Source organism: Temnothorax americanus, unplaced genomic scaffold (genome assembly GCF_048541705.1).
Source record: "Temnothorax americanus isolate GAGA-0224 unplaced genomic scaffold, ASM4854170v1 Scaffold14, whole genome shotgun sequence".
NCBI lineage: Eukaryota > Metazoa > Arthropoda > Insecta > Hymenoptera > Formicidae > Temnothorax > Temnothorax americanus.
In genome coordinates this window covers 36,494-63,985 of record NW_027509275.1, presented here as the reverse complement: position 1 = coordinate 63,985, position 27,492 = coordinate 36,494, and the positions used below count along the sequence as shown (strand labels likewise).

The 27,492-nt window shown below is 41.2% G+C and overlaps 2 protein-coding genes across 6 annotated transcripts in view; one reads left to right on the top strand and one right to left on the bottom strand.

The window, feature by feature from the left end:
• The first annotated feature begins 7,967 nt into the window (after positions 1-7,967).
• The window catches only part of LOC143894438 (zinc finger protein 862-like), a 31,509-nt gene continuing 11,984 nt past the window's right edge, over positions 7,968-27,492 (top strand). The window contains exons 1-5 of one of the 5 annotated variants that reach the window (XM_077400690.1): positions 7,968-11,610; positions 12,368-12,583; positions 13,881-13,945; positions 14,294-14,428; positions 15,264-15,404. In XM_077400690.1, coding sequence (XP_077256816.1) covers positions 9,132-10,172 — 1,041 coding nt within the window. In that variant the 5' untranslated portion in view covers positions 7,968-9,131 and the 3' untranslated portion in view covers positions 10,173-11,610; positions 12,368-12,583; positions 13,881-13,945; positions 14,294-14,428; positions 15,264-15,404. Of the gene's footprint in view, positions 11,611-12,367; positions 12,584-13,795; positions 13,946-14,293; positions 14,429-15,263; positions 15,405-27,492 lie in introns of those variants that run through there. The other 4 variants (XM_077400694.1, XM_077400691.1, XM_077400693.1 and 1 more) reach the window with 4 other exon arrangements.
• LOC143894530 (uncharacterized) lies at positions 24,181-26,076 on the bottom strand. The gene has a single exon (XM_077400865.1). The coding sequence runs from the start codon at positions 26,073-26,075 to the stop codon at positions 24,879-24,881; it is 1,197 nt and encodes a 398-aa protein (XP_077256991.1). The 5' UTR covers position 26,076; the 3' UTR covers positions 24,181-24,878.

Here is a 27,492-nt window from a genome sequence, read left to right as displayed (position 1 = left end):
TTTCAATAGCCTCCCTATCCCAGCATATTTTCCATCTTGCCTCTTCATTCTTATCTTCCTCTTCTTCTCTCTGTACATTTTTATTCTTACCTAACGCCCTATCTCTCACATCTAACATCGCGACTAAAGGCATGTGATCTGAGTCCACCCTCGCATCTATTTTAAATTCCCTAATTCTATCATGCATTTTTTCGCAAACAATCATATAATCTATTACAGAGCTACCCCTAGCACCTATAAATGTATATTCACCTTCCCAATCACCTTTTGTTGTACCATTCAGCAAGTACCATCCCTTATTTTGAACCCATTCTACTAAGTTCCTGCCTCCATTACCTATTTATGTATCTTTACTTTTCCTCTCCCACTCTCCCTCCTCTTCCTCCCCGCCACCTAATTCTCCTGTTCTGATGTTAAAATCTCCTCCTATAATCACAGGTTCTTTATCTACTTTTTCTATCCACCGATCTAACGTCTCCTCCATCTTGTTCCAACCCTCCCTATTATATACTGATATGATATTTATTATTTCACCTTCTTCAAATATTTCTGACAAAACTAAACCTTCCTCTTCCTTCTTGATCAACTCTGATCCTTCCTTCCCCTATCCCTTCCTTTTACCTAAAATAAAACCTCCATTTGCCCTACCTTTCTTATTGACCCTAGTAGCATTACTACACATCCAAACATGCGTATCCGGTAACCTTACTTTGATTGTCTCTCAACTAACAGAATCAATCCATGTTTCACTCAGGCTTATGAAATCAAAATCTGTAATATAACCCCAAAAATCGATATCCTTGTTATTTATTCCTGCCACATTCCAAAATAGGATTTTCCTCCCTTTTATCATCGTTTCACTGACCTTCTTCACCTTCCTAATTTCATCCCTTCCTTTCCTTTTATCCTCTCTTATTCTTATCTCTACCACCTTCTGGCTCACTTCGTAAAATTTTCCTTAGCTCTCCCCTTATCCCCTCCTGCCTCTTGACTACCTCCACTACCATCACTATCTTCCAAATTCCTCGATACCTCCTCCCACGATTTCCACACTCCATTTATTCTTACTCTCGCATAACCTGCCTTAACCATTACCCCTTTACCTTTCTGTACCTTAATCCACCTATAAATTCCTTCCTGTCCCTTCCTTTCCTCCCAGGTTAAATCATTTTCAATAAATATATTTCCACCCTTTAGTTTGTACTTATTCCTCATCACTTTTTTCTTGTCCTGCTCCTCCAGTTTAACTACGGTAACCGTGCCACTTTCCCTCACATTTATTACTTTACATTTTACACCTAAATTATCTCTTAAAAAATTCTGCGCCCACTCCTTCCAGTCTCTTTCTTGTTCTAAATTTATCCCTCTAATTACCACGTTATTCCTTCTATCTTCCTTTTCTTTATCTTCCATCCATCTCTTAAGCTTGCCTACCTCTATGTCACTTAGCCCACCCTCACTTACCAGGGATCTCGCATAGCTACTTCCCCCTCTGCTCCTTCTAGAAAATTTGCTCTCACTAACACTTCTCTGGCTTTGACTTTCGCTTTCACTACCAATATCCGTCTCACCTCTCTCGCAACGCTCTAACCTATTTTCTAATTCAAACAATTTATTTTCAATTCCCTTTAGTCTTTCCTCGTTTTTTTCTTTCTTACCTTTTATTTCCTCTACGTATTGTGCAAAACTTTCTTTTATCTCCTCAAATTTACCTACCTCCTTGGATATCTGTTCCCTCATTTCCTTTATTTCATCTCTCAATATACCTAAATCACGTTTCATCTCCTCTTCATCTCTAAATGACACTGATTTACCTAACTCAAGTTTACGTTGTTTACTATCCGCTTTGCTGTCGATCTTGCTCCTACTTACCTTACCCGCCCTACCGCTATTACCGAGGCCGCGCTTCCCGCGCTCGTCGGGATACGCGACGCCATAACCTAACGGCTACCGCTCGCTTTTCCCGGCCAAAATACGTACAGAAAACGACCACCTCTGGGTCCGCCTCCACTCACCCTTATTCAGAGCCCTCCAAACAACCTATCCACTACTCTACGCTCACTTTCGCTATTCTCTATCTGCTCACAACTCGCTTAATCACACCGCACAATCCTTCCATACATCCGCTCACTTACACGCCATCTAACCAAGTCCCAATGGAGCTATTATATTACGTTTGAATATTTCCGCCAATGGCTGCCGAGCCATAGTTACAATGGCGGCCGATAAGTGGCACTTGTGAAATGATTAATTTGTTAATTTTTCAATAAAAATGCAATAAATCATAAAAATTATGATGGAACAATAAAGAGCAATTAAGGAGCAATCGTTCTATGCCGGATTTAATTGCATAGAGTTATTAAAAATATGTTTTTGAGTGAAAATTATCGTTTTTTTAAATATCTTAAAAAATAATACTTTTAAAAGGGGAGCAATTGTTGATTCTGAGGGAGCAATTAGGGAGCAATCGTTTGAGCTATAGTTTATTAAAAAATATGAACTTGCAGCGCCAACTTATTTCCGGTCATCCGTAACAGTAAGGTCTCTCAGACTTCGCGTGATAACAATAGCAGTCCTAAGTTTAGTTAATAGAGTCCTAAAGTTTTGAGAGTTTATTAACTTTATTAATCAAATTGTCCGAAATTCGCGCTTTGCAAACAATGTTTAGTTTAGACTTTTAGACGATATTTACAAGATATAATAAGTAAAAAAAATTTGTCTGTTGAGTTATGTGAGATATTGTTAAGTGTATTAATCAATTAATATCTTATAATTTGAACGTCTATCTATTATTTCGACATTATCTTGATAAAAAACAAAATTTTATTTGCCCTAAGAATCCTTTCGCATATATTCGTAAATGTTATTTTTGGATTATTTTTTCTTCTCTCTCTCTTTTCTGAAACCTTACGGATTTCTTTTATTAGATAGATTTATTTAATTTCAGCTACAAAAAGCCAAGAAATGGACTTGGTTTACAATATATCTTATACACACTTATACCAAATTTTTTTAACTTAACGCGTGCAACTATTAATTCATTATTCCGTATTTTTTTAAATTTCTTTTAGAAAAACCATCCCTTAAGCACTAAACGACTAAATCCATTATTTGCACGTTAAACTCACAACCTAAACTCAAAAATATTTAAACCTAGTCCGCTCTGCAGTAGGCAAAAAAATGGACATTATTCACCTATACACACACACACACACATACCTTCATACAACAACGTTCAACAACTAATATTAATATTCCATATATTTCTAAATTTTTCTCAAATCTCCTTTAATCCAGGAAGAACCAATATTATCTCGCTTTATCTTTAAAATAATTTCTTGAATCCTAAAACTTATAAAACTTGAATTCTAATGCATTCTCTCTATAAACCTTATACTCCAAAACCTCTATCATATACCTTAAACTCATATCTTCCATAACTTCTGCGTGCAAAACTCAAAGCCTAATCTTAAAACTACAAAACATAATTTTCTTTCTTTTTCTTTATTTTTACCTCTACTTTAATATTACAACCATTTTCCTATTTTTCAACCACATATTGACATAATTCTTTACCTTTACCTTAAAATATTAACGCAACTCTCTCATCTTACAATACTCAATTTAACTGTAACCCTTACACTCAGATATTTACATACACTTACATATAATAAACTCGACTAATAACAGTAATAACAAATCTCCTGCTTCCTAACTAATACTTTCCTATGTCCCCCTACCGAACTCATCACACCTCCCTGTATGCCCCTCCCTCCTCTTCTTTTCTTTTCTCTTCCAATATATTATCTTTCTAATCTTAATCTTCCTGATCTTTTGAGTTCATTCCTAATTTAACTCAAAAAACTTCTGTGCCCTCGAATCGCTCCATTCCTCTTCCTTATTTTGCCAAATTCCTCAGCACTGCTCCTTTCCTCTCCTACTGAATTGTTTCCCAGCTCTTCTTCTCTCGTTCCCTCCAAAGCAACATTTATTTCCTCCGCGCACGTTCTCTGGTTATCTTCCCGTACCTCCTATCTGCCGTTGCATAACTAATATACCTGTATTCGCATCCGTGCCGTCTAAAGATATATTCTAATATTTCCAGAAAACTTCTGCATTTTTTCTTAAACTGTAACGTTCATACCTCTTATTTTTCCTCCTTCTACATTTCCTTCCTCTTTTTCCTCTCCTCTTCTCACCAAGCCTTGTGTCTTCGTTTAATCCCTTTCTTATTTCCATCTTTTTTTACCTTTCCTTTCCTTCAATGCAGATAAGTTTTGCCAATCCTTGTTCCAGAATTACGCCAATCGCTTTTTTTCACCTTTCTTCTGTTCATTTTCTCTCTTCTTTATCATTGGCTTAACCCTTCCTGTTTGCTAGTTCAGATGCGTCCCGAAGAAGTGCGCAAGAAAACAGTTCAAAATTGCGACAAAAGTGCATAATATTTGTGATTGAACAAGTACTTACTGTACTATTGCAGTAGTCTGCTGTAAGAAGCTAATGTAAAATTTTATATTATTTGTTAAAAGTAAACATGTAGCAGAAATGTGAAAACAATATGGAAGTATCTTTTGAGTACAGCTCCAACCGGCAGAAACGTGAAAAGAACGTGCAAGCGTTTGCCCGTGAGAAAAAGAGCAGTCGAGTGTGCTAGACGCTTGAAACATATATGCAGCAAAATTTCACAAGTGTATGTCGCTTAAATTGTTGTTTTTGCCGTATATATCCGACCGGCAGAAACGTGAAAAGAACGTGCAAGCATCTGCCCGTGAGAAAAAGAGCAGTCGAGTGTGCTAAACTCTTGAAACATATTTGCAGCAAAATTTCACAAGTGTATAATGTCGCTTAAATTGTTGTTTTTGCCGTATAGATCCGAGTGACAGAAATGCGAAAAAAGCGTGCAAGCATCTGCCCGTCAGAAAAAGAACAGCCGAGCGCGCTAAACTCCCAGACAGCACAAAATATTTATAAAATATTTATAAAAAAGATTTAAATATTTTGAAAATATATACGTTGAATATTTTGTAAATATTATTATAAATGTCCGGAAAAAATAAAAGATTATAATAAATATTTTAAAATAAAATGTAAATAATTATCATCAATATTATTAAAGTAGTTTTTAATTTATGTTATAAATATTTATAGAAATAATTACTGTAAGTTAAGTGGAAATTGTGAAACTGTTATAGCTTCGTGCTGTGAGATGTAGGCTATACGGTCCATTTTGGCGTTACGAATTTCGAAAAATGTTTGATTGATAAATCAGATGTACGGTATATTCTGCCAAAATAACAAAGATAACGCTCTCAATAACGATAAATAAACAAAACAAGGCAAATGAGAGCTCGTTCGCGACGATGGACGGGCGACAGTAATAAAATATTACAAAAATTGAATAAAATATATATAATAAAGTAAACGTTTCGGTCCTTGATTTGGACCCTCCTCAGTACATATAGCTAGTCGAGTGAAATGCAGTGGTCACAAGTAGTCAAAAATGCCGCGTAATACTTATTGTATTACGCGGAGAGATGGTGTCGTATATCTTATCAATTTTACTGTCAGGTAACTCTTGTGATCATTTTTTAAGGTATGACTATATATATTTGTTTAATTTATTTCTTTTTATGGAATTAAAGTAACAGTCACGTTGAGGATACGAGATCCACACTCTCATAATCGGAGAGCGGAATAACTGCATTTTTGACTACTTGTGACCACTGCATTTCACTCGACCAGCTATATGTACTGAGGAGGGTCCAAATCAAGGACCGAAACGTTTACTTTATTATATATATTTTATTCAAATTGTTGAATTTGTAATATTTTATTACTGTCGCCCGTCCATCGTCGCGAACGAGCTCCCATTTGCCTTGTTTTGTTTATTTCTGCCAAAATCATTTGTATTTCTGCTGCTCTACTTCTTACGCAAGCATCTGCCGTAATTCTTGTTGAATTCTGCTGTATGTGCTAGTTTGCAACAATGCCGCTAGGCGGCGCATAATGGTAAAACTAACTCGCAAGTAAATTTCAGTTGGGATCTAATATAAGCAGGCTTCCGGCGAAGCGCGAAGCAAAATCATGACATTCGCGACAATCTTCGCCAGCAATACAACGCAAGGCTTACCCAACACCACTGCGGTGCTATAAATATAAAAAATATTTTTGTAAATTATTTTAATCTTTCTAAGAAATATTTTAAAAATATTTTGTGTTTTATGGGTAGCAGTAGGCGCTGCTACAAATCTAGCGCGATTATGTTGCATTGCGATTTGCGCAAGCATCTGCCACATTTCTTGCACTATTTTGCTATATGTAAATGCATACACATATCTTCCACAATTCTGTTGCACTACGACGAGAGCAAGTTTCTGCCAACAGAAAAATAGTCAAAGTTAGAAATAGAAAACGCATTATCTGCCCGAAAGTTAGTGCACGATTTCTCGTGCAGTTTTACAGCAGAATTGCAAAGGAATGGTTCCCACGGCAGTTACTTATCTTCTTTTACTTCCTTTTCCTAGAACACCTTTGAACCCGCCAATCCTTGTGTCCTAGCTTTATTTCACTTTTCTTCTTTTCATTTTCATTAACCCGGAGCTCGAGAGTTTCTACAACTACTTTCTTCTTCTTTCTTCTTCACATTTAATCCTCCCTTATTTCGTATAATCTCTTCTATAACAGCGCTTTTTTCACCTTCCTCTTGTCTTTTCCTGTTTTCTTCCCTTTTCCTTTTCTTCCTCTTCTTATTCTTTCTCCTATATATTTCCCAATCTAAAATTTACCTGTGTTCTGAGTTCAACCTGTCATCCCTTTAACTATCTTCTTAACCTATGCTTAATTTACGACCGAAGGCTCTTTAGCTAATCACTTATCATACAATCTTCTTTACAATCATCGATCGAAACCTTCCCTACTTGACCTACATTACCTTTACCGCCTTTACCGCCTAACTGACTCGTCACCATAACCTCATCCTACCACGTTCTCTAAACACTTCTATACTACTTTTCTCTACTTGCATCCTACTATCTCCCTTCATTCTCATCGCATCCCCTATTTACACCCTATCTTTCCATTATCCCTAATTGCTACATACTAAACTTTAAACCCAGAAACAAAGCTAAAATCACACAACGCACTTTTACCGTCTGTTGCCAGATTGGGCGATTTATCGCCATTTGGGCTATCTCGCCGCCGAAACGGCGATCGAAAAATCTAAGAAATCGCCTGTCGCCCAAATGGGCTATCTGAAACTTACTCTAACGATTTTAGGCTCTTGCAATTTACAAGAATTTTTTTTTCTAATTTTTATAAATCTAGTTACGAGACATGTCTATTGCCAAGTTACCGATCTAGGTAATATCCATGCCAATGTAATACTTTTAACTCTTAATACATTTTGGCGTCTATGGCGCGATAAGTTTCAGATAAGTGGTCTAGAGTCTAGATATTTATGTCTTATGTGTTTGCAATCTGTGGTCACTCTTCACGTTTGAAATTATTTGGAAAAAATTGAGCTGAGGCTGTGACTTATATTTATTGTGTATTTACATGAGCTGAGTCTTGAATAAATAATGGGAAAGTATGGCAAATACGCCAAAAAATATAGAGCAGTATGGCAAGCCTTGCCGGAATTTAGTGGTATAATCCATATATGATTTAACCTATAATTTTGCGTTATATGTACTTGTACTGATTACATTTTTCAATATTTGCTATTTACAAAATCCTAATATATAATCATCACATAATTTATAATCATACATGATAAATCATTACTCGAAAATTGTATAAAAATATCAGTCAATAAAAGTATCAGTTAGCCATTGTTGTTCCGAACTTAACCGCCTTCAATCGCCTTTCTCGGTAAAGTTCGGAAACGCACTGCCGTTTTTAGCTGGATTCAGACAGCAACCCAATCAGCGAGACAATATTTTCTACGCCACTGCTGATATTATCTCGCTGATTGGGTTGCTGCTCGCTGCTTGATGCTTGATGCGTCCTGTCTGAATCCAGCTTTTGTCGCACAATTCAAATGATGACTCGCTGTTATACGCGACTATATACAGCTGAATGCAAATCATTTAAACATTATTTGTATATAGCGAGCTTTCGGATTACTTTATAGGATGGCTGCAGCGCAATGATGATCCTAATGCAACTACCGAAGCGTATTGCAAAATTTGCAAGACAGGACTACGTGCTCAAAAAAATGATCTCGAGAAGCATAGTAAGACGAAGATGCATCGGGACAATGCGGCAACCTTCACGGTCAAACAGAAGAAATTAAATAATTGCGGTATTGACGTTGTTGCAAATGAAAATAAAGCAATGGATCTCAAACTGGCAGTATATGTAGCTACACACAATGCAGTAAACAGTATAGATCATTTAAGCGATCTGCTTATACAACTCGGGAAGAAGAGTACTTTAGAGTCGTTACGTATGCATCGCACCAAGTGCTCTAAGCTGATATCTAATGTTATTTCGCCGGCGTTGTTGATTGAGCTAGTTGAAGATGTAGGGAATGAGCCTTATTCATTAATTGTAGACGAATCAACTGATATATCAGTAAAAAAATATATGGCCGTGTGCATAAGGTATTTTAATTTGATACAGAGAGATATTGTGACACAATTTCTAGGAATAATACCGATAATCGAGACGACTGCAGTCGCTTTATACGATAGTCTCGTTAATTATTTGAAAGAAGTGAATTTGCCTGTAAAAAATTTAATAGGCATAGGCACGGATAGTGCCAGTAACTTGTGCGGTAAAAATCACTTATTCACTCTTCTGAGGGAAAGAGTTCCATTGCCACAGCTTCAGAATGTACGATGTATTTGCCATTCGCTGCACCTATGCAGTTCAAAAGCATCGGAAGTATTGCCTTCATCTCTCGAGTTCCTGGTGCGAGAAACGAGAAATTGGTTCGCGAACAGTCCGTTGAGACGTGCTCACTATGCAGATTTGTTCAACTTGATCAATGATCATAACAAAGCGCTTCTTAATCTCGTACAGTTATCTGCAACCCGTTGGCTAGCGTGGGAAGGAGCAGTAAAACAGATATTATATCAATGGATGGAGCTGAAAACGCATTTTGAAGTAATAGCCGCAGGAAAAGAGAAATGCTATACCGCGAGAACATTATGCAGCATGTACAAGGACCCGGCAAATCACCTGTATATCTAATCTTCCTGAAGTCGATTTTGTATGAAGTTAACGAAGCAAACATTTTATTTCAAAGTACGCAACAAGAGATTACAATGGCGTATGAATCCTTGACGGCGCTCGTACTGTCAGTTGCTATTCGCATTATTAAACCACTTTTCATGGCAAACGCGATTAAGACCGAAGCGAAATTTAATTGCATCGAAGAAGCATTAAATAACGAGATGGCTCGGCAATCATTGAGTAATGTGGATTTCGGGATCGAGTTCAAGAATGCGGCTACAGCGTACAACTTAAACTCCGAAGAGTTGGACGATGTCAAAGTTCGGTGCTATCAGTATTTAATTACTTTACTGACAGAGCTTCTAAAACGAATTCCGAGCAACATGTCAATCTTAAAGACATCGACGAAACTGTGCGTGAAATCAATATTGAGCACGACAAAAAAAGTATCTGTCGAAGATTTGCCGATAGCTTTGCTTGATAATCAGACCGATCTTTCCGAGGTAGAGAGTCAATTGCGAAAACTTCCCTTCATTGATTGGTCATCACATTTTCCGGACCAAGTTATGAAAAGTTCTACCGCATTCTGGTCTAATGTTCGTATATATAAAGATGCTAGAGGTTATCAACCATTCAAAAAATTGGCCAAATTCGCATTAAAAATTTTGTCGTTACTATTTAACAATGCAGTAGTCGAACGAGTTTTTTCGGTGATGAATGCTACTAAAACGAAACCGCAAAATAAAATAAATTTCAAGATGCTTGATGCCATCTTGAGAATACGAACGCACTTTCATGCAAAAAAGATTTGCTGCCAAAGATTCGTGCCATCTAATCTTATGTATGAGAAATTTACGTCGAAAATGTACGATATTAAGCTACCGATAACTGAAAATACTCCAGGAACTTCAACTGCAAACGAGTCAGAAGACTCAGAAGAATGCCTAAATGAGACGATGACATTATTTGCACAGGATGACGATAACATCGTATAATATGAAACGTATATACTTTCGATATAAATCGTACCAAAGATAGTACTAAAGATTAGAATAACATATACAAAGATTAACTTTCTAATAATTATAAAAATTGTTTTAAATATCTAGATATTTTGTTCTATAAAATAATTTTTCTTATATCTATTTTTTGTTTTATAAAATAATTTTTTACATAAATATGTGAGATATCTTCTATTTGCTTCCTTTTGTATTTAGGTATAATTATAAAGATAAATGTGAAGATGTATGTAAAGGCATAGATTTAGGATAAAAAAAAATGTGCTGGTAGGTATTGAATAAAATAAAATATTTTCTTCATACCTCGGTCGAAAGTACGTACTTTCGTCCCTAATAGCAGGGACGAAAGTTTAACATTTACTCCCTGTGAAAAGTACACGCGCGCTCTCTACAACTTTAAACCTTAACGCCCTTTAACCTTAAAAATAGTCATCAATATTGTTCTGTCAATATGTCATCTGATGAATCCGTAGACGAGGAAGAAGTTATACGAAATTTCGATGCAGAAGCGCGATTGATAATAAATACAGATACGTTGCCAAAGAAGTCTGTTGATCGATACAATCTTGTTTACGACACGTATAAAAAGTGGCAGATAGAACACAAAACTTCACTGTCAAACTGTGAAGAAAATAATTTGGTTGTGTATTTTAAGGTTGTGTATTTTACAAAATATGACAAGACTTGACTCTTGGAATGTATTTGATGCCTGCCCCCCCCGACCAGCAGCACTCGCTTCGCTCGTGCCGCAAATGTCGGGGGCAGGCATCAAAAACATGTTTATTAACATTTAAAATTAAAAAAAGTAAAATTAATAACGTACTTTCGACCGGCTATGAAGAAAAATCGTATACACTACGCGGGCCAAAAGTTGAAATCTCGGTCCTGCTCGTCATGATGCCCTCGGCTTCGCCTCGGGGCATCATGACGCGCAGGGCCGAAAATTCATCTTTCGGCCCTTGTAGTGTAATATACTATTTCAACCGATATAAATTACAAGGAATGTCGATTTGAACTGGATAAAGTTTGCTATTTATAGGCTCCGCGACGATATACATATATTTCTTATAGTATGTTTTCATACGCGCGACAAAAATCTGATTAGTCGGTATACAAAATGGCGGTTTTGGGCTACTTCGCAAAAGGATATCAGCTACCTCCCACCCAGAACATCTGGCAACCCAATGACACCGCTACCATTCACACACGTGCCATCTAACCAAGTCCAATTTTTTTTATTAAACATTTTCATTTTTTTTTCATAGGTAACGATGTCGTACATGGAGATTTACAATGAAAACATTCGCGATCTTCTTAATCCTAATTCGGGATATCTGGAATTACGCGACGATACTCGTGGTCGCAACGTTCAAGTCTCAGGATTGACGAAGTCTCTACCAATTCGACAGAAGAGGTATTTATTTATGTAATATAATGCAAGTTAAGAAGCATTAAAAAAATGATTAAAATATTAATTTAAACGATTTAAAACAAGTAGATTAACTCCTACAATTTTCATATAAAATAGTCACAGTTAAATATATAGTTTTGTTCGGTCTAGATTAGAAGCGAATAATCACAAAATAATTAGAAAAGTTTATTTTAAATTCTTATTTAATTTGTCACTAGTTAGCATCCTTTACTTGTATCCTGGAAATTTGAAATAAAAAAAAGAAATAAATTGTTGCAATAATAAATGTAAGACTGTGTGACGCCAAACGACATTAAATTTTTGAAGTGCATTCTTGTAAAAAATAATGTTTTTTGACGTTTATGTATCCGTATTCCTCGGAAAATATTAAAAAATTTTTTTAATTTTCTAAATCTTTTTAGAAATAAATGGACTGTTGATTGTTTAGTGTTAAAAAATTATAATTTTATTATTTGCACGTGCAAAGTTATAAAAAAAACTAATTTTTTTAAATTATTAAATACCAACCAAAATATAAACCTTATTTATAAAAGCTTATTTATAAAGAAACCTCAATCAAAACGTAGCCAATTATATAAGAAAAAGAATAAGAAAAAAAATAATTTGAATATATTAACTTTTAATCACACACAGTGATGAGAAAAAGAAACGTAATGCCTATGCCTATGATTTCTACCTTATAATTTTACTGCGTTCCTTCAGAGTGAACAACGTTGAGTGGTTTATTTAACATTTACAGGTAATGCAGCTGTTACACAGAGGTAACAAAGCGAGGACAATAGAGCCGACTGCTGCGAATAAGACTTCGTCACGAAGTCATGCGCTTCTCAGCGTTATAGTTAAACAATTGTCTCGTCGAGTTCAAGATGACGAACAACGTGTGCGTAACAAAATAAAGCAAGGGAGATTATTCATGATCGATCTCGCCGGATCTGAACGGGCTAAGCAAACGAAGGTAATCTTTATATCTTTTTTTTTTTTTTTCAAATTACGTAGAATGTTTAATGCAACTGTTGGCGCAGGTAATGAGCAAACACAATTTGCTAATCAGACAACTTATATTTAATACAAAAGAAATTACAACTGACTTATGTGCGAGAGGCGACTGTGACCGACGACAGACTGAGAACGATACTGATCGTTCATCGATGACCCATAGGGTGCATTCGGGAAGACACTATTAGTGCTATTTGCTTATTTTATCCTTGTTTTACACCTGATGAGCGATAAAGATAGAATGATGCAATAGCGTTAATAGCGCGCTTCCCGAACGCAGCCATAGACTATCGATAGCAGCGGTAGCGCTCCTGGTAGAATTACAGAGTCACCACTCTACTCGGTATAAGATATATGAGAATCTCATATATCTGATACGATACATCTGATGTCGATAGAGCACGACTACTTTACCCCACAGCAACAATTATTTTTAAATTTTGATTTTGATTTTTTGATTTTTTTACTTTAGTAGCAAGAAAAATTAATTTTCTTAGAGTATACTTTAAAAAAATACATTCTCTAAAATTGATTTAAACAACCAATTTTTCTGGTCTTATATTTGTAAAAATATACATATTAAAAATATACATACAAAAATATACATATAAAAATATAGATAGGTACATAGTAAAAATATAACAAACCACCGAGAGAGTATGTCTTGTCCTAAGAGAACTTTTCTAAAAAATATAGCCGTTTGGAATCGGCGTTAAACTGTAGGTCCCATATACAATGTGTGTAATCCACGTGCGCAACACATGTACATATATGAAGATAAGTCACCACGTTCGGGCACGAGTAATAGGACTGAGGATGTTTGGTAATAATCGCCGAACCTCTTGTATGCAAGTAGAGAGAGTTAAACCGAGTAGAAAAGTCTTTTATCATTTTGCGAAATTCGCAAATATTTGAGAATGGTACATCTCTTCTCGACGCGCGCTTCTACTAGAGCATGATGTAATAAACAAGGTGTGTTCCTATCCAGGTCTATTTTTCGTCACGATCTGCGCAGGTCTCAACTTTCGGTCATATTTGATTTATATGTGTATGAGTAGTACGTGTATATGTAGAGCGAAGTAGTGTGTGACGAGGTTAAATTCCCGGGTGTTTACATTAGTTTCTCAGTTTGCGATTCAGTGTTTATAAGTGAAATTTTAAACAAATTTAGTGACAATGCCGCTGTGTGCCATGAAAGGGTGCACAAACCGTTCTGGAAAAGGGAACTACCGATTTTTTTCTTTTCTAAAAAAAAGGGAGCTCTGTGAAAAGTGGATAATGGCGTGTGGAAGGAGAATAAGGGAATTTAAAGAGAAAAATGGTATGTACATGTTAATACAATTTACTTACAAGATCATTTTATTGTTCTTAAGGTGGCTCATCCGTGTAGGGCCGGAAATTCATATGTTTATATTTTTATATTTTTTGACATAAATTTACTTGAAATACATCTCAAACATAAGTGAAATTACTATCAGCAAAATTACAAAAATTTTGACTACTGAAACATTAATTTAATAACAATAATATCGAGGCACTTTTTTATGATTTGTATAGTTGATCACTTTGGCGTTCAACAGCTCCTCAGAATTGTCGATAATGTCATGTTTTTAATGCACGTTTTGATTAATAATTAATAATTAATTAATTACGGAATTTATTGATGCAGCTCGTGTGTGCTCAGCTCATTTTAATGAGTCATGCTACAAGAAGGTGTCCTTCGTAGACGAGTTAGCAGGAACAACAAGGAATTCTAGGCCCCTCAACCCAGATGCTGTACCCTTTGCATTTCCAGGGAATGATGGTAATATGTATTTTATTTAAGATATTCATATTCGTGTTATTAAATTTAGATTTGGAGACTCAATAATTTTTATAAATAAATTATATCAGCGAACACCTTTTTTCACGTTCATATAGGAATTCTAAATAATAAACATTATCTGCGAAAGTCTTTCTCTGTTTAGCTTCTATTAAGAGTAATTTTTTAATTAATATTTAATATTTTGTTCGGGCGTCGCTTTCCGACGGTCACCCTGAATCTGGATTCCGCTCAGAATTGAGCGAGAAGCGTGCGGATAACGCGAGTCGTAAAATCGCGGGAGGAATGAGGATTAATGCACTCGGAACACAGATTGCACAAAGAAATATATAGTCTTTATTTCAAGAACGGAAAAGACGCGAGGGGGAACAACGGATCGTGCGCCGCGGATTCGGAAATCTTCTGAGTCGTTCGTACTTGTCTGCCAGGTATCGCGAACGGAAATCTTGTCTCGACTTCTCGCATCGAAGCCTCTCGCGGAGCGGAGATCTTGTACGCGTCGAACGGAAATCTTGAGCGCGCGGCAGAAGAACGATCGCGAGCGGAGCACGACCGGAAGTTTTCGGACCCCTCGCTAAGTAGTACACTTGATGAAAAAATATAAGTAACTTAGATCCGCACTTTGAGACGAAACGCGCGATTAGCGATTCAAGCAGCGATTTAAGAGAGAGAGAGCCGTGCTGTCTTTAGACGAGGATTGATACGCGACGACTTTCGGCTATAAGTTCTGGCCCACGACTTGAGGCTAGGAATCCTCAGCAACGACTGACTGTCCGGCGAGCAAATTCGCCGTTTACTCAAGAGGGCTGTTTTTCAGGAACGAACGCGCGATGAGAGCTGAATCGCTATTCGTCCGTATGGTCACATCACGCGTCACAACAGCCGTTTCCGTGCTTCGACAAATAAGGGAGCACTCTCGTAACGCGTGATCGCGATCGATGGGCTTCGAGGGCGCGGGGATCGCGGGGAACGTATGTTTCGCACAAGTTCGACAGAGCTCGAACCACATAAACATCGGTATTTCTCGATGTTAAATATAATAATGTTTTCGAGTCGATGTTTCGCGTAGGAAAGTTCGACGGATCTCGAACATACCGCCCGCCTCGGAACGATAATTTCGAAATAATGCGCAATAATAGAAAAACATAAAACATCAGCGCGAGAAGTTTACAGAGGCATACAGAAAATTAAAGGGGCAACGCCGCCCGCCGTGGAATAACATAGACGAATTGCTTAAACTAGCTTAGAATATAATACTTAGATCTAACGCGCGTTTCGCATTGACGCAAGAAGTATGATTAATTGCTCGTCGCCTCGATGTTGACCGGTAAAACGCATAGTTTTACGATTGGCCTTTGGTATTCGGAAGTGGCCGTTTTCACGGTCACTACGCGCGTGAAACCGTCGGGCCCGGGATGGCATTGCGTTATGCGGCCGAGCTCCCATTTGCACGGGGGCAACGTGGGATTGCGCAAGAGGACGAGTTGTCCGAGACCGATCGGTGGCTTGACCGTTCGCCATTTTGCTCGTTGTTGTAGAGTGTTCACGTAGTCGTTACTCCACATTTTCCAGAATTTTTCGGTAATGTGTCGGACTAGTTGCCATCGCGACAAACGATTCTCGTTTAGATCGAGCAAAGATGGTTCCGGGTTGACCGTGAGAGCGGATCCGACCAAAAAATGACCGGGGGTGAGACTTTCGTAGTCATCGAGGGTGTCGGCGAAAGGAGCAATCGGTCGAGAATTCAGACACGCTTCGATTCTACACAATAAGGTCGAGAATTCTTCGAAGGTTAAAGTGTGAGTCCCTAAGACGCGACGCAAATGAGTTTTGACACTCCGCACGCCCGCCTCCCATAGCCCGCCGAAATGCGGGGCTGAAGGGGGGAGGAAATTCCACGTAATGTTATCTGACGCGGTTAAATTTAGAAAGGTTGGGTCTTGAACGGCGGATTTGTACGCTCGATGCATTTCACGGTCTGCCCCGACGAAGGTAGTTCCGTTATCGAAATACATACATTGCGGAAGACCGCGACGAGCGCAGAACCGGGAATAAGCGTTTAGAAACGCGGGAGTGGAGTAATCTCCAACCAATTCTAGGTGGATGGCCTTCGTCGCGAGAAGGGGGGTTTTTTCGTGTATTCCTCGGTTGAGGAATTATAGTGTCTTGTACCCAAAGGTAATTGACACAAGCGATGTAGACCCAGTTCAGAATTTACATTATTTCCACTGCACAAATATATATGTCTCGCGGTCGCCCCACTACCGCGAATCACCACCATCTTGAAATTCCAAACGCGTGATATATTAAATCAATACCCACCCGTATGTATCTAGATAACTCTTCCAATTTTCTTGAAAAATTTGAATATAATGTACAATATGTCCCAATTTTTTGTTTTGATAATACGCAATAAATCAATATTTTCTAAGAAATTCGCGTCTCTTAATTCTTTATCCATATCTATTCTGTGTTCGTCGTATTTTTGGCATGTTAATAGTACATGGTATAAGTCCTCTCTCTCATATCCGCATTCACATCTTTCATTGTCTATATAACCCTTTCTCTTCAATGATGATCCCAGGTTGAAATGATTCGCTCTCAGTCGATTGAATAGGGTCACAAAATATCTTTCCGCGTTGATTTTGTGGAACCACGGCTTGGTGGCGGCATCATCATAGAAGTGATTAAAGTAGAAAATTCCTTTGTGCGCTGCATCTCGGACAATAGCTAATTGTGTGGCCTTCCATGCTTCGATCCTATCCTGTTTCCTGAAATCACCCACCGGTATCTCAATCGTCAAATCAGCCTCCTCCAAAGCTGCCTCTTTTGCCAGAATGTCCGCCTGCTCGTTGCCCACAATGCCCACGTGAGCCGGTATCCAGACCAAAATAATTCTTTTACCGAGGTTAGTCTCAAGGTCATATATGTAACGTCTAGCTTCTGTAATATATCTATTTCTGTGCACGTTAATGAGGTTACTTTGAATGGCCTGTAAAGCCGACTTACAATCAGACATAATGATGATATTCCTGTTTCTATAAGAATGCTGTTGTATCATAAGTTGGAGCGTCGATTTAATGGCGAATGCTTCTGCCGTGTACGAAGAGCAAATTCCCGGTAAGCTCATTTTGAAAGCGATATCCTGATTCTCGATGACCATACTGGCCCCTGTTGATCGACTTGTTTCCTCATACGAGCCATCAGTATAGACTATCTCCATATCTGCATCCACGCTGTGCTTTTCAACGATCTTACATATAAGTAACTCATCCGAGTATCGTTCACTTTTCCTCGATTCACCTGTTTCCAAATCTACGCATGGTTCAAACGTGTGTGCCATATAAGGGCCTTGGAAAATTTCAAATTGTCCACTCCGTCCAGTACCCGTTCTAAATCTTAACTTTTTCCATATTTCTGATAACAAAGAGAATTTATACATTGGCTGAAGAAATCGACAGTAACTCTCTCGATCCAACAATTGTTGCAATTTATCGCACAAACCATTCCTGTTGTATGCTATAGCTCGGGTTACAAAGTTGCAACCTAACATGAAGGCTCTGTCTCTGAGAAGCATCACCTTAGCCTCAGCTATCAGGACATTGTTGGGAGTACTGTTCCTGTATCCAAGTGCAGTTCGAATGCCCAAATATTGGGTTCTCTCTAATTTGATCTGGGAAGTAGCATCCCTCGGAAAATAAACAAAAATTCCATAATCCGTAATGGATCTCACCAAGCTTTTATAAAGCATGAGAGCCGTGTTGACCTCCATGCCCTTGGACACTCTGCACAGGTATCTCATAACGGAGTTGGCCCGATTGACCTTTCCTCTGACCTCCTGAACTTGACGATCAAATTTGAGGCTGTTATCCAACCAGATACCGAGAAATTTAGCGCCGTTGTTATTACATACCTTACATCCCTGAATGTTGATGGTCATATTTTTATCTACATAACCATTCCTGTTGAATTCCACCAGAACAGTCTTTTTAGGTTCGAGGTCCAAACCGATTCGTCCCAGAGTTGACGCAACAGTGTTAACAGCTTGTTCCAGAAGGAGGCGGTTACGCTGACGATCCCGTCCCGAAACGTACATGCCAATGTCGTCCGCGAATTCAACCATCTCAACCCCCTCCGGGAGAGCGTCGTATAAAATTCGAGTGAAGAGAGAATACAAGGCCGGACTAAGCACGGCGCCCTGCGGGAGGCCTTCGTCGCGAGACAAACAAATAAGGTTATGTACGCCTTGCGGGAGGTAATACCGCGATCGGAGGAAGCGCGAATAAGAACTGGTCCCGCATAATCCACACCGCAGTGCAGAAAACTGCGAATTGTCGAAGTTACGCGTGGCTCGGGCAGATTGCCCATGATTTGAGTAGGAACTGCCGCTCGCTCGCGCGTGTATGTAACGCAATTATGTATAACCGCTTTGACTATATTGCGCGCGCGAATGATCCAGAAGTCGCGACGGAGAATATTCAAAGTGAGCTGAGGTCCCGCGTGCAGGGCTCGTAAGTGAGCTTGATTTACGAGGAGTTTGACAAGGGGGTGCGAAGATAATAAGATAGGATGGCGTACGGGAAACGGTAAGGGAGCGTTGCCGAGACGCCCACCCACGCGTAGAACTCCGTCTTGATCTAAAAACGGTCGAAGAGAGAGAATCGAGCTTTTAGTCGATAGGTTTTGATTTCGTGACAACGTTTGGATTTCGCTCGAAAACAGATCGGCTTGAATTTGTTTAAACCAAAAGGTTTTAGCTTGATTACATTCGGGCGCGGAGAGCGAGATGCTTTTCGAGGGAGGAGAGGCGGTCAGCGCGAGGTTGAGCGAGTCGGAAGGTCGATCGCGACGACAGAAACGGGTAAACTTAATTATATACGCGGTGACGCGAATCAACCGAGGCCATGAGGAGTATTTCGTGGCGAGATCCCATTGACCGGGGGCGTGACATTGCAAAACGATAGTTTTCTCCTCGAGGGGAGCGCTTTCGGGAAGACGCGTGTCGCCGATCGGCCATTCGTCGGAATTGAGAGTGAACCAGGAAGGACCGTGCCACCATAGTTCATGATTTAGAATTTCATCGCCGAAAATGCCGCGCGACGCGCAATCCGCGGGATTATCGTTAGTTGAGACGTGTCGCCATGAGGCACGCGGAACGAGAGCTTGAATTTGAGTAACGCGATTGGCGACGAACGTCTTCCATCGCGAAGGATCTTGAGCGATCCAAGCAAGCACGATGTTGGAATCCGTCCAACAATAATACGGAAGATTTTGATAACCATTTAACGCTCGAACAAAATCAATAAGTCGCGCTAGAAGCAAGGCCGCACATAATTCGAGTCGAGGTATGCTTATCGTTTTCAAAGGAGCGACCTTAGATTTACTAACAAGCAGCGATATCGTGACTTTGCCCGACAAAGAAACTACCTTGATATAAACAACGGCGGCGTAAGCATGATTCAAAGCGTCCGCGAAACCGTGTATTTCGGAACATTCGGCATCAGGCCCGAGGCCGTTCCAACGAGAAATTTGCACGTGACCGAGAGCTGATAAACGTGAATATATATCGTTCCATCTCGCGAAAACCGATTCGGAAAGAAACTCATCCCACTGGATATTAAGTTGCCAGAGCCTTTGCATGAGGATTTTCGCGGCTATCGTGACAGGCGTGGCCCAGCCCAACGGATCGTAAAGTTTCGCGACAGCGGACAATATGGTACGTTTGGTATCGGGAACTTTATCCGAAAGCGCGATGCGATATTCGAAAACATTTTTAGAGGGGTTCCACCCGATACCGAGAATTTTGAGCTGTTCGTCTTGCGCGAAGGGCTTTTTACCGGCTAACCCATGATCCGCGACGTCAATATCGTCTAGAAGAGAGGGGGAGTTACTTGCCCATTTCTTTAACTCGAACCCGCCGCGTTTTAATAAGGCAACTAACTGATCTCGAATTTGTCGAATATGAGGCTTGTCGTCAGCTCCGAATACGGCATCGTCAATGTAAATATGTTCTCTGAGAATCGGAATGGCGAGGGGAAAGTGTTTACCCTCGTCGATAGTTAATTGCTCGAGAACGGCAAGGGCAAGAAAGGGCGCGCAGGCTTGGCCATAAGTCACGGTTAGCAACAGGAAAATAATTATCGCGTCGTGAGGAGCCGTCTCCATAAAATTCTTTGGTAATTTATATCGCGTGAATCGACGAGAATTTGGCGATACATTTTCGCAATATCCGCCGAATAAACGTATTTGTATCTGCGCCACCGCGCAATTATTGCGGAAATATCGGTTTGTTTTTTCGGACCAATATGCAAGTGGTCGTTGAGAGAGGTACCGTTAGAGGTGACGCTTGACGCGTTGAACACGACGCGGAGACGTGTGGTAACGCTATCTTCCCGAATCACCCCGTGGTGTGGAAGATAGACGCTTTGTTCGTTGTCTTGCGCGGGAGATAACGGTCGCATGTGTCCGAGACGTTCGTACTCGTCGAGAAAGTTATGATACTCTTTCATAACTTCCGGTTTGTCACGAAGTCGACGAGTTAGCGAATTTAACATTTTCTCGGCTTGAACCCGAGACTCCCCGATTTTGATAGGAGGGCCTTTCTTAAATGGGAGACGCACGACGTAGCGTCCCTCTGAATTGCGAGAATCAGTCGAGCGGAAATGCTCTTCGCAATCCTTCTCTTCTTGTGTAAGAGCGGATCGCTGCGGAAGCTCCTCGATTTCCCAGAACCGGCGGAGTTCTTTCTCCAGCGAGAGAGAGCAAATATAATGCGTTGAGATTCGAGGAACTTTCGCTGAGGACTGTTCAGGAAACGCGGCTGAACTGACGGGTCCGGAGATGACCCATCCGAATATAGAATTTTGCGCGATAGGTTGCCCGATCCCCCCTTTACGCACGCCGTTGTGAATAATCTCACTATAGAGATCCGCTCCAATAATGAGACTGATTGGATCGCGACTCGTCGGATCCGTGTCGGCTAGCGGTAAGTCGGAGAGATATGAGATGGACGAAATATCCGCGTTGCGTTTCGGAATGTAGGAGGTTACGGACGGGAGAATGAGCGCCGTAGTCGAGAGGGACGGGACGAGAGACGCGCGCGGCAAAACGAATATGCGTGTCGCGTTTTGAAATGTCCCGGCGTTAATTCCGCCGACGGCGGAAATCGAGATCGGCATGCGAATCCGTTTGACTCGCAAGGTTTGCGCTAAGTTCTCCTAGATGAACGTCATCTCGGAGCCCTGGTCGAGTAACGCTCAGACGACGGCGGTACGGCCGGACGCACTGCGGACCGTGATCCACGCTGTCGCCAATAGAATCGGCGAGCGATTTTTCGCCGCCGCGAAAAGAGAGTTGACCTCCGATTTCGAGTCAGAGGCTTGAGGCGACGAGCAGTTAATCACCGCATTGTCCTTTGAGGTCGAACTGTCGCTAGAGACAGCGCCTGTGGCGCTGAAGCAAGAGTCCGAATCGGAATGCAGAAGAGAGTGATGCCTTTTATGACATACGCGACAAGAGTAGTCATAAGGTAGTAAGGTAGGCCGGTTCTATCCATGGAGCAATGAGGGGGAGGTGAGGGGCGGGGGGGAACCGCGAGCGGTGGGGACCGCGGGGGAGGGGGGAACCGCGTGTTTCGGCGCCGCGGGGGAGGGGGAGGGGGACCCACATGTTTCGGCGTCGCGGGTAGGGGGAGGGGGGAACCGCGTTCTTGGGCGCCGCGGGGAAGGGGGAGGGGGGAACCGCGTTTTTCAGGCGTCGCGGGGGAGGGGAAGGGGGAACCGCGTTTTCGCCGCGCCGTGTTTTCCGGCGCCGCGGGGCGACCGCGTTTTCGCCGCGCCGCGGGGCGAGGGGGGATCCGCGTTTTCGCCGCGCCGCGGAGCGTTCGCGTTTTCGGGCGCCGCGGGGCGAGGGGACCCGCGTTCGCGTTTCGCCGCGCCGCGGAGTCCGCGTGACGTCACACGGCACGCTCGCGTTATCTCCCCCTCGAGGATGTTTCTTTCTCGTCCCCCCATTCGTCTTCTCGTTCGCGCGGTGTTTCCCCCCCCCCATTTGCGCGAGTCTTCTCGTTCGCGCGGTCTCTTTCCCTCGCGCGTTCTCGCTCGCGATCGCGTATCTTTTCTTTGTCAACGATATTTAATCGTTCAGATCTTTGCAATATTTAATTTTTTTATTACATTTAAGTAAACGATAAACGAAGACAGCTTTATGACAGGAAATGGGATGAATGGTAAATGAAAAGGAAAAACTTTTTAACCATATTATATACATTTATTTGTCATGTAGCGCATTATATACAATAGTATCTAAAGCGTAGGCCAACAGTTCGCAATCAATAATCGAATTTTCATCATAAATTTTACGCAAGATTGTAACTGCGTTACATTTATCGGTGATACAATTTTGACGTAAAGTTGTTACAAACTGTTTGAATTTTTCACTTACGCCGTGAACATTTTGACATAGTTGAAAATACACGTTCTCGACGCAATGTTCTAGTTCGAACAGAAAGAGTACTGTTGACGGTTTCATGTACAAGCTGGTGCCGCATGACGTCAATTTTACAATATCTGCGTCACGTATTTTAACAAGCTCCAGATCGCGAAACGTTAGCGATGATGGTGCCGATGACTGCACGAGTCGCTGTATATCTGCATGTTTTTCGATGCAAAGATGTACGCCTTGCGAGTGGACGGTAAGAAAGATACGAAAAAGGTTAAAGGCGTTAAGAGTAACGTCGTAGCCAGGTCGATAACGTTCGACGATTACACGCGGTGTCTGCGCGACGAAATTGAAATGACGCGACAGCAAACCTGCATAAGAGCCAAAAAACACGAGGTATACACCGTGTCTGAAACAAAAATAGCTCTAAGTCCGTACGATGATAAGCGATACATTATACCCGGTTCTACCGAAACGCTGCCATGGGGACATTATAAAATACAATTGTAAATACCATTGTAAATATATTGTTAATACCGCTGTAAATATATTGTAAATACATTTAGATATTTAGGAAAATAAATGACTCATATGTATATATGTATATTTTTATACTGTAATAAATTTTACAATACATTATTCTTGTGTATCCATGAATTGTGTGAATTATCAAATCCTAACCACTTTACATAAACCTCATCCTTTACATCCCCTCTTTTGCGCAAAACTTTTTCAACGAGATACACGTCGGGATTAGCAACGCGATGTAACTCGTATTCGTAGAAGCCACCGGCGACGGATTTTCCGAAGGAATCTTCCAACAGATACGTCACGGGATTAGTTTTCTGCACTTTGACGATTCTAAATACTTCCGTGGTCCAATTTGGCGTGTATCCTTTTTCGAAGATTGTCTTGCATTTACTCACACGTACCGAGTCGCCCACTTTGAATCGCGCGGGAGCAGCGATCTTTACGTGACTGTACACCGTTGTTAGGAGCTTGTCGGCGATCGCGGGGGTAACATCGATGGGCCGCATGCCGATAGTTCGATGCTTTCGCGCGTTGTAATCCGATACGAGACCTGACAGCGAGTCGATCCATTTGTAATTTCCATTGCGCGTAAACATTTTCCACGTGTCATTCTTGAGCGTGCGACTAAATCGTTCGACGACCGATGCCTCCATTACGGAATAGGTCGAATAGTGATTGATATTATGTTTCTTCAAGAGTTTCTGCACGTTTGCGTTGTAAAATTCTTTCCCCTTGTCAGTCTGCAGATTTTTCGGACATCTTCCGCCGTCTCAAATTATTTTTGCAATCGCCGTAGTAACCTCGGTTCCGCTCTTGGCCTTGAGCGGTACGGCCCATGCGTGCTTGCTCAGCACGTCGATAATGGTGAGTATGTAGTGGTGGCCTCTGTTAAATCGCGTGTATGGTCGCATCTCGACCACATCCGCCTGCCACAGGTCATCGTATCCGCGTAGTATGACGCGTCTTCGCGAAAAATTTCTTCTCGCAGGAGCGTGTAATTCGTCCACCAGCCGCCGTTTTTCAACTGATTGCTTCTTACCAGCCATGACGATGACGCGCAACTGACGCAGAGATCAGATGTACGTTCTTATCTATTCGCGATGATTCACAATTACATCTTGAATCATCTTTTGAAGTTCGTTTAGGGTAATTTGCATGTTAATCTGGAATACAGCAATCTTTCTCTTCATTTCATCCTGTCGATCTTCCAAAATTTGCACGCTCTGCTGCACGTAGCGTTTGTTGGCTGCATCGCCATCATCTACGGGTGGCGCTATCCGTCGAATCTTGCGCGATTTCGCGTCAAAGTCGGTGGCGACCATGCAAAGAGCGTTATCTCGCACGTAATTTCTGATTAATCCTCTCCATTGATAGTACGGTTCCGCACCGCCTCTTCCGAGCGATATACCAAACTTGTTGATCGGCATTTCGATGTTGATTGAATGACTCGCTGTCGCGCCACTTAATTTATAATAAGTCCAGCTTCGCGAAGTTCCTCGATAATCGACAGGATCTCGTTATCGTGACCGTTGTGACCCGCTAGGCGCGAAGCTTCGAGCAATCGGAGACGATCTACAAGCTCGTTGGGATCGTCCCAATGAACATAGTCGATCTTGTTGTCGTTTAATGTCATGGCGCGCGGTATACCTTTTCCGGCTTTTTTACCCGAAATCGGCGATGCAATTATATTTCTGTACTTGTTACCTGTCATGGCACGCGGTATACCTTTTCCAGCTTTTTTACCTGAAATCAACGGTGCGATTATATTTCTGTACTTGTATCCCCCATTGCCCTTTATTTGAGCGTGAGCATCGTGATTGCGTTTATGAGCATTCGTCATCAACAGAATGCTCTTGTACGTTTGCATGTCATCCTCCGTGTAGATCTCGTCATTGGGAATTTTCTTAAAGATCAACTCGTAAAGACCGCGTGTGCCTGCGTATCGTATGTCGTCGATAATTATGTTGTCCGCGTTGTCCACGTCAAAACGCTTATTACCGAGCATCATTCCATCGTTACTGAAATAAACGCCGTACACGATGTCCATACCGCTTTCTTCATCGCCGCTCAGAACTGCCCCGATGTACTTTTGGCTCAATGGACCCAAGTGATCTCTCAATGTTTCTCGACCCTCAGATGTTTGCAACTGCTGTCGAACGGACGTCACGAGTGAGTCATCAGTGGTTTCAAAAACATCTTCGTTTGCGAGCACTGTGTGTTGTACGGAAGACGCAGAGGTTATCGGCGGTTCATTCGGTGGAGCAACTTTCGATCGTTTCGATTTACGCGGTTGTAAAATTTTTGTTATTTCGCTCAAATTAGATGGCACATTTATCGATCGTTTCAACGTAACCGGAGTTGAAGCCATTACAGAGTCGTTAAACGAGGCGTTTGGTCGTTGTCGTTTGAGCTTCGGCTCTTCGTCTTCCCACGCCGTTTCATTCTCAATCTTTGACACGTCAGATTCTTTGTCAGCTACGGTGTTTTCGACAATCTGCCTTAGAGGCTCGATGAAAGGCTTAAAGTGTCTCTCCAACGCAATATCTTCCTCCATTTTACCAGTTTTCAAGGCGTGATATTTTTTGCGAATCGAATTGCTCGTTTTCGCAATTTGATTTGCTATCCTCTCGCGCTCTCTAATCTCCTCGCTGCTGTCCATGTTGCGCTAACGTTGTTCAATCGACGCGTCGACAACAACTAACCACGTTTTGGTATCGCAAAGTCGTTAAATCCTTTTCTGTATCGACCATTCGAAATCGCGCTGTCCTTGTCTATCACCACGAATCCGTACTTTTGTTGCCAACACGTATGACACAATTTACAGAAATCTTCGTAAGACATATCTGTGTTTACGTGATCGCTGTATATGTGTTTCAGATTGGTACCATCCTGTTTAAACAAAATCAATAAATTCACGTTGTCGCGTATAAGATGCTTCGGTATTTTCGCATAAGTCTGACAAAGATAGAAGGAATCAACGTCCGCGTGCCGGCCCATTGCAAAGTATTCTCTTATCGTATCCTGCTTGTCGCACGCCACGTCATCAAAGATAAAAATAGAATTCGGGAGCGCCTCGCTCGGCGGAATGACGTCACTGTTATTCGAGAACGTAAAGTAACCAATCTCTTCTATCGGTGTTAATATATTCTCCAAATATCGATATTTCGGTTGTTGCAACGATTTCGAGTACACGTACACGTTCTCGAAACGTACACCGTGCGAACTTTCCAGCAAGCTTATCAAGACGTTTATCTTGCCGCAATTCGACAGACCGCAGATGATACCGCGTATAGAAATTGGTAGCATGCCTCCATGTTTGCGTACCTCTTTTGTTAATGGCATCCTATCGTCAAAGTTTGTCACTTTGATCGTCCGCGATTGTCGTACGAACCGCATTTTACCTCCCCTCCACAACGAATGAATAATAATATCGAGAAAGCTGGCCTATTTATAGAGACGCGTAGAGCTGAGATGCTCAGTCGTTAAAATGTTTTTGCTCGTGTCGGATAACAGCGATATTTACGATTTAACCGTCGAGCAGTTGAAGTATATACCAAAGGTCATTCTACTGCGACAGTTTTATAATTACATAGATTATTTGTGGGATAAGCTGCCCGAACATATCAAGACAGATTCGGAGGTTCAGCAATATCGACGCTGTTTAATACATTATAATTTGCCGTGTCAGCAAACGCACATCGACGGTCCGCCGCCGCTGATAAAAAACTGCGGCGAATGCCGCCGAAGATAGGTCGAGGTCTGTTGAATCGCGCGATAAACGCGCTTCCGATCGAATTACATATCCCCGGCTATCAATTTTGCGGACCGGAAACTCGCTTAGAAACACGATTGGCAAGAGGTGATCGGGGTATCAATCCATTGGACGCGGCGTGTCGCGAGCACGACATAGCCTACTCGCGTAGCAGCGATCTCGCAGAACGACACGTGGCAGACAATATACTCGCCGCGGAAGCGCGAAAACGTGTTATCGGGAACGATTCGACTCTCGGAGAGAGAGCTGCTGCTACAGCCGTCTGGGCGGCCATGAAGGCTAAAACGAAACTCGGTATGGGTTT